Source organism: Gopherus flavomarginatus, chromosome 8, assembly GCF_025201925.1.
Source record: "Gopherus flavomarginatus isolate rGopFla2 chromosome 8, rGopFla2.mat.asm, whole genome shotgun sequence".
In the NCBI taxonomy this organism is placed as follows: domain Eukaryota; kingdom Metazoa; phylum Chordata; order Testudines; family Testudinidae; genus Gopherus; species Gopherus flavomarginatus.
In genome coordinates, this window is record NC_066624.1 from 77,414,886 (window position 1) to 77,427,180 (window position 12,295).

General features: G+C 44.8%; 1 protein-coding gene across 1 annotated transcript in view; it reads right to left on the minus strand.

The window, feature by feature from the left end:
* Window positions 1–10,918, minus strand: part of WDFY1 (WD repeat and FYVE domain containing 1) — a 52,322-nt gene extending 41,404 nt beyond the window's left edge. The window contains exon 1 of the mRNA XM_050964091.1: window positions 10,545–10,918. Within this exon, the coding sequence (XP_050820048.1) occupies window positions 10,545–10,681 (137 nt within the window). The 5' untranslated portion in view covers window positions 10,682–10,918. The remainder of the gene's footprint in view (window positions 1–10,544) is intronic.
* Window positions 10,919–12,295: the final 1,377 nt, after the last annotated feature.

The following is a 12,295-nucleotide window of genomic DNA, read 5'->3' on the forward strand; positions in this document are numbered from 1 at the left end:
TTTCTCCCCTTCTCCTTTCTTTGCCTCTTAGATGTCTGCAGCTGCAGTGCTCTTCTTCCTGAAGAGAGTGAACTTCTGGGTAGTTGATGTCAAAACAAGAAGAGACTAGAATGAAGTGCTCCTATAGCAAATAATGATCTTTCCACACATCCCTCTTATGTACACTATTCATGTCAAGAGTTATACAACATTAGAGTCAAAAATCACTCATGAACCCCAGCTCTTTCATTCTCAATCCCATTTTATTTAACAAATAGTCCAGTGCTCAATACACAGAACTAGAACTCCAGGGAATTTGGTTCCTGCTTACCCTTCCATAGACTTCTGTAACTACAGATATAGCATCACTCAACTTCTCTGTAACCTCAGATTCCCTTATGAAACACAGAGGTAATACAGACCTATTATACATGGATGTTGTGAGGCTAACTTTACAGATCCATTAATGTGGATACTACAGAAGTCTAAAATATTAAGTTACACTGTTTATTTCAAACAATCAATCATTAAAAGGATACTCTTCTGCGATATAACAAAGTGAAAAGTGGCTAAGCTAAAGTAGTAGTCCCTCCAGGCTAGAGATATTACAAATCATAGCTACATCCAAATGTGAATTTCAGTTTGTACTCATTGTGTGGTATATGAGAATGCATGAAAAGGTTAATTTAAAAACAAAGTATTTTTCAAAAGCTGTTACAGACCATATTTATTGTGTCCTCAAGATTTGATCAATGGGAGTTTCTCACTTGGTGTTTCATTGGTTGAACATTTTGTCACTTGAGATAACCTTCTGAAGGCATTAAGACCAAGGAAAAGTTCTGAAATTCTGTAAACTCCATCAACGTATGCAGTTCAGCTAAAACTCCAACTTATTTTTTAAACCCCTCTTTGAATAATTAGGTCTACTATTTAGGAAAAAAAACACACAACTTGAATGCAAGTTTGCATTTGTGCCATTAGCAAGTCTTAGCATGCAAATATTGGCAATATCACAAATACCATCCTCTAATTTAAAAGAAGTGGCACTTCATGACTCGTTTTAAATACTAAAGAATTCTGATGGCTAACAAAGATTTCAAGGCAGGCACAATTTTCTGTCAGACCGAACAACTTAAATCTCCAGCAAACTGAACGGAACACTACCATGAACATGTTTCCAAAACAGTATTAAAAAGATATGTTTCAGAGTAGCAGCTGTGTTAGTCTGTATCCCCAAAAAGAACAGGAGTACATGTGGCACCTTAGAGACTAACAAATTTATTTGAGCATAAGCTTTCATAGGCTACAGCCCACTTCTTCGGAGGCACAGATCTAATTCAACCAGTGGCACACAAGTTGATTTTTCACTGGCACTCACACTGACCGGGTCCTGGCCACCTTTGGCATGCGTGCCATAGGTTGCCTACTCCTGGTCTGAACTATTGCCCCAGGGCCAAATCCTGGTCCCAACCAAGCCACTGAATTCTAATGGTCCCAGAGCTGGTCCCTTGTATTTACATACAAAACTATAAGAGAACTGCAAGACTACTTTGCAAATATATTTAGTGTAAATACAAAAGCTCAGACAAATGCTTACAGACACAAGAACTAGCAAGAGATTGTTGAGTACTTTTCAATTCCCTTGGAAACTTGCATATTACAAATAGTTTTCTTTGCTCAGGATTTATCAGTCTTGTGGTAAAGCCACAGGTGCTTGGATAAAGATGATCCAACTGCACTGCTAGTTTCAGGGTTGGATTCTGTTCTCATTTGCATCAACACAAGTTAGGTTACACTATGACCTACAGTGTAACCCAAAGTAGCACTCAACCTCCTCCATCTGCTGAAAAACTGATTTGAAACGGATCATCATAACAAATATTCCCTTATCCCCACAGGAACAGAATACTAGGGAACTCTTCTCTTTCTGCACCCAAGTTCCTGAGCCTAGCAGTAACTCAAAGATTGCACTATAGCACATGAGGATGGGATTCACCCATATTAGTGAGATCTGCATTGAGGGTCTTTTGCTTACCTCCACAACCATTCACAATTCATCGACTCTAGGACTGGAAGGGACCTCGAGAGGTCATTGAGTCCAGTCCCCTGCCCTCATGGCAGGACCAAATACTGTCTAGACCATGCCTGATAGACATTTATCTAACCTACTCTTAAATAACTCCAGAGATGGAGATTCCACAACCTCCCTAGGCAATTTATTCCAGTGTTTAACCACCCTGACAGTTAGGAACTTTTTCCTAATGTCCAACCTAAATCTCCCTTGCTGCAGTTTAAGCCCATTGCTTCTTGCTCTGTCCTTAGAGCCTGAGGTGAACAAGTTTTCTCCCTCCTCCTGATGACACCCTTTTAGATACCTGAAAACTGCTATCATGTCCTCTCTCAGTCTTCTCTTTTCCAAACTAAATAAACCCAATTCCTTCAGCTTTCCTTCATAGGTCATGTTCTCAAGACCTTTAATCATTCTTGTTGCTCTTCTCTGGACCCTCTCCAATTTCTCCACATCTTTCTTGAAATGCGGTGCCCAGAACTGGACACAATACTCCAGTTGAGGCCTAACCAGAGCAGAATAGAGCGGAAGAATGACTTCGTGTCTTGCTCACAACACACCTGTTAATGCATCCCAGAATCACATTTGCTTTTTTTGCAACAGTATCACACTGTTGACTCATATTTAGCTTGTGGCCCACTATGACTTCTAGATCTCTTTCTGCCATACTCCTTCCTAGACAGTCTCTTTCCATTCTGTATGTGTAAAACTGATTGTTCCTTCCTAAGTGGAGCACTTTGCATTTGTCTTCATTGACCTCCATCCTGTTTACCTCAGACCATTTCTCCAATTTGTCCAGATCATTTTGAATTTTGACCCTGTCCTCCAAAGCAGTTGCAATCCCTCCCAGTTTGGTATCGTCTGCAAACTTAATAAACGTACTTTCTATGCCAACATCTAAGTTGTTGATGAAGATATTGAACAGAGCCAGTCCCAAAACAGACCCATGCGGAACCCCACTTGTTACATCTTTCCAGTTGGATTGGGAGCCATTAATAATTACTCTCTAGTATGGTTATCCAGCCAGTTATGCACCCACCTTATAGTAGCCCCATCTAAATTGTATTCGCCTAGTTTATCGATAAAGATATCACGCGAGATCGTATCAAATGCCTTACTAAAGTCTAGGTATACCACATCCACCGCTTCTCCCTTATCCACAAGACTCGTTATCCTATCAAGGAAAGCTATCAGATTGGTTTGACACGATTTGTTCTTTACAAATCCATGCTGGCTATTCCCTATCATCTTACCACCTTCCAAGTGTTTGCAGATGATTTCTTTAAATTACTTGCTCCATTATCTTCCCTGGCACAGAAGTTAAACTAACTGGTCTGTAGTTTCCTGGGTTGTTTTTATTTCCCTTTTTATAGATGGGCACTATATTTGCCCTTTTCCAGTCTTCTGGAATCTCTCCTGTCTCCCATGACTTTCCAAAGATAATAGTTAGGGGCTCAGATACCTCCTCTATTAACTCCTTGAGTATTCTAAGATGCATTTCATCAGGCCCTGGTGACTTGCAGGCATCTAACTTTTCTAAGTGATTTTTAACTTGCTCTTTTTAAATTTTGTCTTCTAAACCTACCCCCTTCCCATAAGCATTCACTATGTTAGACATTCCTTCAGACTTCTCAGTGAAGACCGAAACAAAGAAGTCATTAAGCATCTCTGCCATTTCCAAGTTTCCTGTTACTGTTTCTCCCTCCTCACTGAGCAGTGGGCCTACCCTGTCCTTGGTCTTCCTCTTGCTTCTAATGTATTGATAAAAAGTCTTCTTGTTTCCCTTTATTCCCCTAGCTAGTTTGAGCTCATTTTTGTGCCTTTGCCTTTCTAATCTTGCCCCTGCATTCCTGTGTTGTTTGCCTATATTCGTCCTTTGTAATCTGACCTAGTTTCTCAATATTGAGAAGTGATGTCCTGTAAGTTCCCAACCAAGGTTTAAAAAATAAAAGCCACACCCAAAATTTAATTTTATATTTTATTCCTTATTTAGAAAGTGAAAGCTGAACCCACCAGTTTAAGGAGGTGGATCTGTGATGTAAAATAAGATACACAGTGAGTCAATATACTGATATGTTTGACTCACCCATCACAGCTGCTACTGAAAAGCCTGTGGCAAATTTTCTGAAGAGAATGACCGAAGAAATACTGTTGCTGAAGCAAAAGTTTAGCACTGAGAATCACAGTATGTTCAAGAAATCATCACTATTGGGAAGTTGCAACTTCCATAAAAATCAAAGTGTATTTAATAATTTTAGCCATAAGCAACCCCAAAGTTTAAACCTAAGCAGCTTTATTCAGGCTGTTGCATTTAGAGCATTACTTGAAAAGCTAGTTCTGACAAGGCCATTGCCTCCATGAATATCCTCCATAACACAAGGAATACACACAACCACGGCACAACAAGATAATACTGAAACATATTATATACCCATATGAATATCTAAGCTATATTAGTTCACTTTTAAAACCTCTAGGATTTTAATATTTCAGCTACTCTAGAGTTACTAGTTTATGCCTTATGCCATTGTGAAAGGCTGGAGAGTCAGCATGATAAGCATTCAGAGCATGGGAGAGTGAGGACTCCTGAGTTCTGGTTCTGTCACTGACTCACTGTGACTTTGAGCAAGTTCCATAACAAATGTTTTTGGTCTCAGGGAGGGATGTTTCCTGTTAGTGATGTTGTATATCATAAGTGCCACTACTCTTATGTGGGGGTTTTCATTTCAAGACAAGACAAAAACCCCAAACAATTAGTGAAGCCCTAATAGGAGCAATGATGGAACAATAATCAAATGCTCACTCTTCTAGGATCCCTACCATCCTCTCAGCAGAGGATTTTCAATAGCAAGATTCCACCATCCACACAAGGTCTGCAGAATTGGAATTAATTAGCAAACTAGACACCATTAAGTTAGACTTGAATAAAGACTGGGAGTGGATGGGTCATTACACAAAGTAAAACTGTTTTCCCATGCTAATTTTCCCCCCTATTGTTACTCACACCTTCTTGTCAATGCCTGGAAATAGGCCACCCTGATTACTACAGAAGTTTTTTTTCTTTCTGCTGATAATAGCTCACCTAAAAGTTCACCTTAATTACCCTTGTTACACTTGGTATGGCAACACCCATTTTTTCGTGTGTGTATATATATATACACACACACACACACACACACACACATATATACACACACACACACACACATATATATATATATATATATATTTTCCTACTGTATCTTCTACTGCATGCATCCGATGAAGTGGGTTTTAGCCCACGAAAGCTTATGCTCAAATTTGTTAGTCTAAGGTGCCAAAAGTAATCCTCATTCTTTTTGAGGATACAGACTAACACAGCTAACACTCTGAAAGACTTTTGAAAGGTTGCCAATCCCTGTACTAGTTGATAGTAAAACTTGATACAGGTAACATTAACATCAAGTTGGCTATGCATTACACCACAATCTACTCAAGAGGCATGCTGCTTAAACTGGGAGGGACAGAATGTGACAATTATTATCCCTGTTCTTTGGTGCCAGCAGACGTGAGAAGTTAATGTATGGAACAGCCACCTATGCTGTACAACTCTTATGTCCTACAGTTCAAGCACTGTTCTGAAGTAAAAGCAGAAGAGCATGAAGTTTGAAGTCAAATAAACAGTTTGACACCACATTAAGCTGTGGCTCAAAGATACATGACAATCTTATATTCCCCCTATTCTCAAGAGAGCAAGCACTCTCTTACAAATAATCTAATGCAAGAAATGCTGAAATCTGGGATTCACAGAACCAAAACAATAACTCACTGGACTAATGAAACAGATTATAGGATTGTTCATAGACTCTCAGTTTTAAGCTACATACAGTTCCTTACCATCTTTGGTGTATCACTTTTTAAAAGACATTCTGAACTTTAAAAAAGATGCAATGTTTAGGTATTAACTGGGGACACAGTATCTGAGCAAGCTTTAGTATAGGAGATTTATAGATGCAGCATATTATTGTAGGGAGAGCAGGCAGCAACCCCAGTATTTATCCTAACATCACCACAAAAAGTAGTTGAAAACTGTGTGTGTGTGAAGTTCCACCACCACCACGTTTAAAATAGGCCTTTGATAGCTCTGGGGCTAGAGAGAGAGGGCCATAAAATGCTGTTCAGGTTTGGCAGAGATAACATGTTGAAAAAAATCACTGTTTCCCTTATGTCCTTTGCATGGAAGCATATCAAAATAAATCAACACCATACTAATTCTGGCTCCACACTGCCACCAAAGCAGCAGCAGAAGAGACTATAGCACCAGAGCAGCTGTAGTGAGGGGGGGTGGGGGGAAGGAAGTTGAGCTGGCCAGGCACCACCACAGATCCAGAATATGGCCCCAGTAGCCAAATCTCCCTCCAAGGTACTACATGAGACACAAGATTTCCCCATCTCCATGGAACAGAGCTAAGGAAACTGCTCCAGGTTTGCTCTGATCACATCCCAACCCCAGTACATAGTGCCAGAGATCAGCTATGTGTCCATGATAAAAATTCTGACTCCGCGCAGGCACTCACCTTGGGCAGCTCCCCATCCCTGCTGTTGCTGGTGCAGGCACAGCCAGGCACCTCTGCAGGCACGCTGCCTCCATCCCCACTCCCTGAGAACTAACTCCCCAGCTCCAGGCCTCAGTCAATGGAAGCTGGAGGGGTGGCACCTGCAGATGGAGGCAGCATGCCTGCAGAGCTGCCTGGCCATGAGGTCCTCCTAGTCACCTTTGCTGGTGGAGGAGTGGCCAGGCAGCTCTGCACACTGCCTCTGTCCCCACCCCCAACCACTGACTCCACAGCTCCCAACTCATTGGCCGGGAACCTCGGTGAATGAGAGTTGCGGGGCCAGCACCTGCTGAAAGGGCAGCACACAGAGCAGCCTGGCCATGCCTTCATGTAGGAGCCAGAGACATGCTGCTGTTTCTGGTAAGCTCTGCATGGAGCCTACACCCCCACCCCTCAGACCCCAGCCCTGATCACCCTTCTGCCCTCCAAACCCCTTGGTCCCGGCCCAGAGCACCCTTGTACACCCCAAACCCCTCATCCCTAGCCCCACCCAAGAACTCCTAAAGCCACGTTTAGCTGTCTATGGGTGGTATTTTCAAAGCTTTGGATAATTTGCATTTGCTTTCTGATCTGAGTCTTCAAGGTGCACATTTTTTAACTTTTCACCATGATCACAAGAGCTGAGCTAAAGATTAAACATGCCTAAGACTAAAACATTACTCTAAAAGGTTCAGAAAAGGGCAACTAAAATGATTAGGGATTTGGAGAGGGTCTCATATGAGGAAAGATTAAACAGGCTAGGACTCTTCAGCTTGGAAAAGAGGAGACTAAGGGGGGATATAATAGAGGTCTATAAAATCATGAGTGATGTGAAATAAGTGGATAAGGAAAAGATATTTACTTATTCCCATAATACAAGAACTAGGGGTCACCAAGGCTACGTCCAGACTACCCGCCGTATCGACGGGTTAAAATCGATTGCTCGGGGATCGATATATCGCGTCTCATCTAGACGCGATATATCAATCCCCGAGCGCGCTTATATCGATTCTGGAACTCCATCAACCCCAACGGAGTTCCGGAATTGACAGGGAGAGCCGCGAACATCGATCCCACACGGTGAGGACGGGTGAGTAATCTGATCTTAGATATTTGACTTCAGCTACGTTATTCACGTAGCTGAAGTTGCGTATCTAAGATCGATTTCCCCCCCGTAGTGTGGACCAACCCCAAGTGAAATTAATAAGCAGCAGGTTTTAAAACAAATAAAAGGAAGTTCTTCTTCACGCAGCGCAGTCAACTTATGGAACTCCTTACCTGAGGAGGTTGTGAAGGCTAGGATTATAACAGCGTTTAAAAGAGAACTGGATAAATTCATGGTGGTTAAGTCCATAAATGGCTATTAGTCAGGATGGGTAAGGAATGGTGTCCCTAGCCTCTGTTTGTCAGAGGATGGAGATGGATGGCAGGAGAGAGATCACTTGATCGTTGCCTGTTAGGTTCACTTCCTCTGGGGCACCTGGCATTGGCCACTGTCGGTAGCTAGATACTGGGCTAGATGGACCTCTCATCTGACCCAGTACAGCCATTCTTATGTTCTTAATCTAAAGGTTCTAATCTACTTTGTCAAATGGAAGTGGGTTTCCCAACCACCTCCCAAAAGGCAATTCTGTCTCTAGTCTGCACATGTTAATCAAAACAATAAGCAGACTACTTGTTTACAAGACTCTTATGCAGTCTTCAACTCCTTCCTCACAACAAAATACAAGTTGGAATCTGATTTCTTTCCAGAATTTAAAGAAGTTCTTGATAGGTTAATCAGAAAAAAAAAGTTCATACTATCCCTCCGCAGAACAGAAAGAGTGAATATGGATTTTCTGTCTTCTCCCCTGAGAAATGCTGGGCACTCCTTTACTAGTGTTAAGTTACTAAGATGTCAGGAATCAGTTGTTACAATATACTTAGTTTATAGGGATTTCCTGGGCTTTGCTCACTGGTTCTACCAACAAGTACGCTTCCAAATACATATCATGCAGGGTTGTTTGTTGTTTTAAACTGAGTTAATGTTTATAACAAATAATGGTCCTTATCTGTAACTCTCCCCCACATCCTAGTTAAGAGCTGCTGCTTTGGTGTGAGGATATTTTTCAGTCTCATAATTACCCCTGCCCTTATCCAGTCCAGACTATAACTTCTCTAGAGCAGAAGACACTGAAATGTTTTGAACTGGAAAAAAAAGCAGCTCCTATTTCTTCTGCTTCATTCCCACCTGCTGGAAAATTCCTTCCACTACCACCACTTCATAACAGCATCTTGCAGACAATCTTGATGGCTGAACCTCCCTTCCAGCCCAACAATCCTCAGTATGTCTGTTCTTCTCTTCCACTAGATAAGTGTTTTTCACTACAGATGATACTGATTTTTCCAAGTTTTGCTGCTGTCCCTCCCAATAACCATAGAAGCAATGTGATCTAGTGATTAAAAGAAAGTCTGATCTAATCCTAGCTCTGCCATAGGCTCTATATTAATTCAGGGAAGCCATCTAACCTTTCCATGTGCTTCCATTTACCCATCTGTAAAAGACATAATTATATCTGCCTACCTCAGAAGAGAATTGGGAGGCTTAATTTATCTTCAAAGTGCATCAAGAGCCTCAAAACAAGTTGTATGAAGTATTTGTTAGTACTAATATTTAGAAGTCCATCTCACTTGTAACCAACCCCAAATGGCAGTATCTAGCCAACTTGCTCAGTTTCACAATTCACCACTCCCAGTGTAACAAGTGGTTCATATTCCCTTGTCAGTGTTGCAATCCACTGTTTCTTTATGGCTAGTGGCAATAATCACTATTTTGTGCCTTCTGGCCAAATTCATGCCTTAAAGAGAGTTTGCCTTTTTACACTATGCCCCTCAATCCTGCATCTCTCACATCCAGCGGGACTCACCTAACACTGCTACCTTTTGCCAATCCCAGGACCAAGTTCAAAATAATAGAGCCCAGTTCGACTCCTGTTTACAGACGTTACTCTCAGTGCTAGAGAAGTCTGAGCCAAGTGACTCAGACTTCACACTAGTGTACCGGCGACCAGAACTGGACTCTTTGCTGGTGTTTAAATAAGGTGCCTGCACCTCTTCCTCAGAGCAGCATTCAGCCTTTGACAACAGCACTCCTCGGGTCTGAGGTGTCTAACGGATTTTTCCAGTAATCAGCACTTGCATCTGATTCAGCAGCACAGACTACGGAAGCCCAGGGCTTACTGACGGGCACTGGCGCCTTACTCTGCCCTCAGTGTACTTCTTCCCCCCCCACCCCCCGACCCACGAGCTTTCTTCTTCAGCGCAGCCCAAGCCCCAGCACTGCACTCCCGGAGCGAACACGCTTTTCCCACAGACCCCTCCCCGCCCCGACCTGTCTGGGGAAGGCAGGCGGCACCTCAGGGCGGGCTCTGACCCACAGCGCTGCCACCTGGAACGGCAGCGGCCCCCGCACCCCGGCAGGCGCTGCTGGAGCCGCGGAGGGGTCGGAGCCCGAGCCCGGCAAGCAGGGAGCCCCCCCCGACCAAAGATATCTGCGGAGCTGGACCTACCTCACAGAACTGGAAGGGACCCCGAGAGGTCAGCGACCCCAGCCCCCGCCTTCACCAGCGGGACCAAGCGCTGATTTTGGGAGCCCCCCTCAATGGCTCACACCCCTGGGTTTAGCCGGCCAATGCGCAAACCACTGAGCGAGCCCCCCGCCCCTCCAGGGGGCACCGCGAGGGGCGGGGGAGAGGCAGGGAGGGAAGCCCCCCTCCCCCCGCGAGGGCTGAGAACCAGCGACCTGCAGCCTCCGCCGCCTGCCAGGCGGGGGCAGGGAGCCGAGGGGGCTTCCCCGGAGAGAGCCGGAGCCTTGAGCCGGGGGGCCCGCCCGGGGATGGGGGAGGCTCTGCCCGTGCCCGGGGAGCGGGCGGCCCGGCGCCCACCTGTCCTCGCTGGCTGTGATGAGCCCGTCCTCCTTGGGGATGAGAAGGGCGGCGCTCACCGCGTCCTGGTGCCCCTCGACCTTGCTGAGCAGGACGGGCCGGCTGCTCTGCGGCCTGGCGTGGATCTCGGCCGCCATCTCGGTGCGGAGCCTCCGCCGGGGGCGGCCCCTCCGCTGAGTGACGGGCAGAGGTGAGAGCCCTGTTCGGCGGAGTGGGGGATAAGAGGCGATGGGCGCCCGTAATATCAGGTGTAGCGGCTCCACAGGAAGGACAGGGCTCCGGAGGATCCCGTAATATCACGAGTAGTGACGCCTCAGGAAGGAGCGGTGCGCCCCGGGTATTAGACTAGTGGCGCAGACCGGAAGGCCCCAGTGCCAGGCAGAGGCTCCCGTATACTCTGAAGTAGAGGAGCCTCTAAAAAGTCCTGACGCCGAGGATGGGCTGCGTAGTCTCCAGAGAAGCAGGGCCTCTAAAAGACCCAGGGCAGCACGCACTGCAACCTGATGGAGTTTTTCTTACAAATAGCTCTGCACCTCTTCTGGGAAGACTAGGGGTCGTATTTCATAGAAAAGCAGGGAAATTACTTTGGGGGGGTTATGTGTGTATAAGGGTGAAGTCACTGCCGGGGTGATCCAGGCAACTTGAGATGCCAGTGGTGCTGGCACAGGGCCCTGAGCATCAGCCTGCCACAGGAGCCCAATGAGCAGGGTTGCCAACCCTCCAGGATTGTCCTGGAGTCGCCAAGAACTAAGGATTAATCTTTAAATCAAGATAATGTCATGTGACAAAACCTCCAGGAATTCATCTAGCCAAAGCTGGCAACCCCAACTGTGAGCAGCCAACCCAGCCCAACCTAGTGTTTTCCCCATAGGGCTGGGAGCTGTCCAGGGAGGGTGTCCCAGCAGGGTTTGTTGCTCTCCAGGGAGGGTCTCCCAGCAGGTGTCATAACTATAAAGGGAAAGGTAACAACCCTCCTGTGTACAATTCTATAAAATCCCTCCTGGCCGGAGGTATCAAAATCCTTTTACCTGTAAAGGGTTAAGAAGCTCAGGTAACCTGGCTGACACCTGACCAAAAGGACAAATAAGGGAACAAGATACTTTCAAATTTGGGTGGGTGGGGGAGGATTTTGTTTGTGCTCTTTGTTTTGGTGTTGTTTGCTCTTGGGACTCAGAGGGACCAGACATCAGTCCATGTTCTCCAAATCTTTCTGCACAAGTCTCTGATATTTCAAACTTGTAAGTAACAGCCAGGCAAGGCGTGTTAGTTTTATCTTTGTTTTCTCAACTTGTAAATGTTCCTTTGCTAGAGGGAGGTTTATCCCTGTTTTGCTGTAACTTTGAACCTAGAGAGGGTTCCTCTGGGCTCTTTGAATCTGATTACCCTGTACAGTTATTTTCCATCCTGATTTTACAGCGATGATTTTTACCTTTTTCTTTAATTAAAATTCTCCTTTTAAGAACCTGATTGATTTTTCATTGTTTTAAGATCCAAGGGTTTTGGATCTGTGTTCACCAGAACTAATTAGTGAGGGTATCCTCTCAAGCCTACCCAGAAAAAAGGGTGTAAGGACTTGTGGGGGGGAGGGAGGAATTAGTCTCAGGAAAAGGAGGGTCAGGGACTTAGGAAATATTTGGGGAAAGGCAGAGTTCCAAGTGGCTCTCACCTAAGATTTGAAACATGCTTGGTGGTGGCAGCTTACTGTTAATCTAAGCTGGGAAATAAGCTTAGGGAGTCTTTCATGCAGGTCC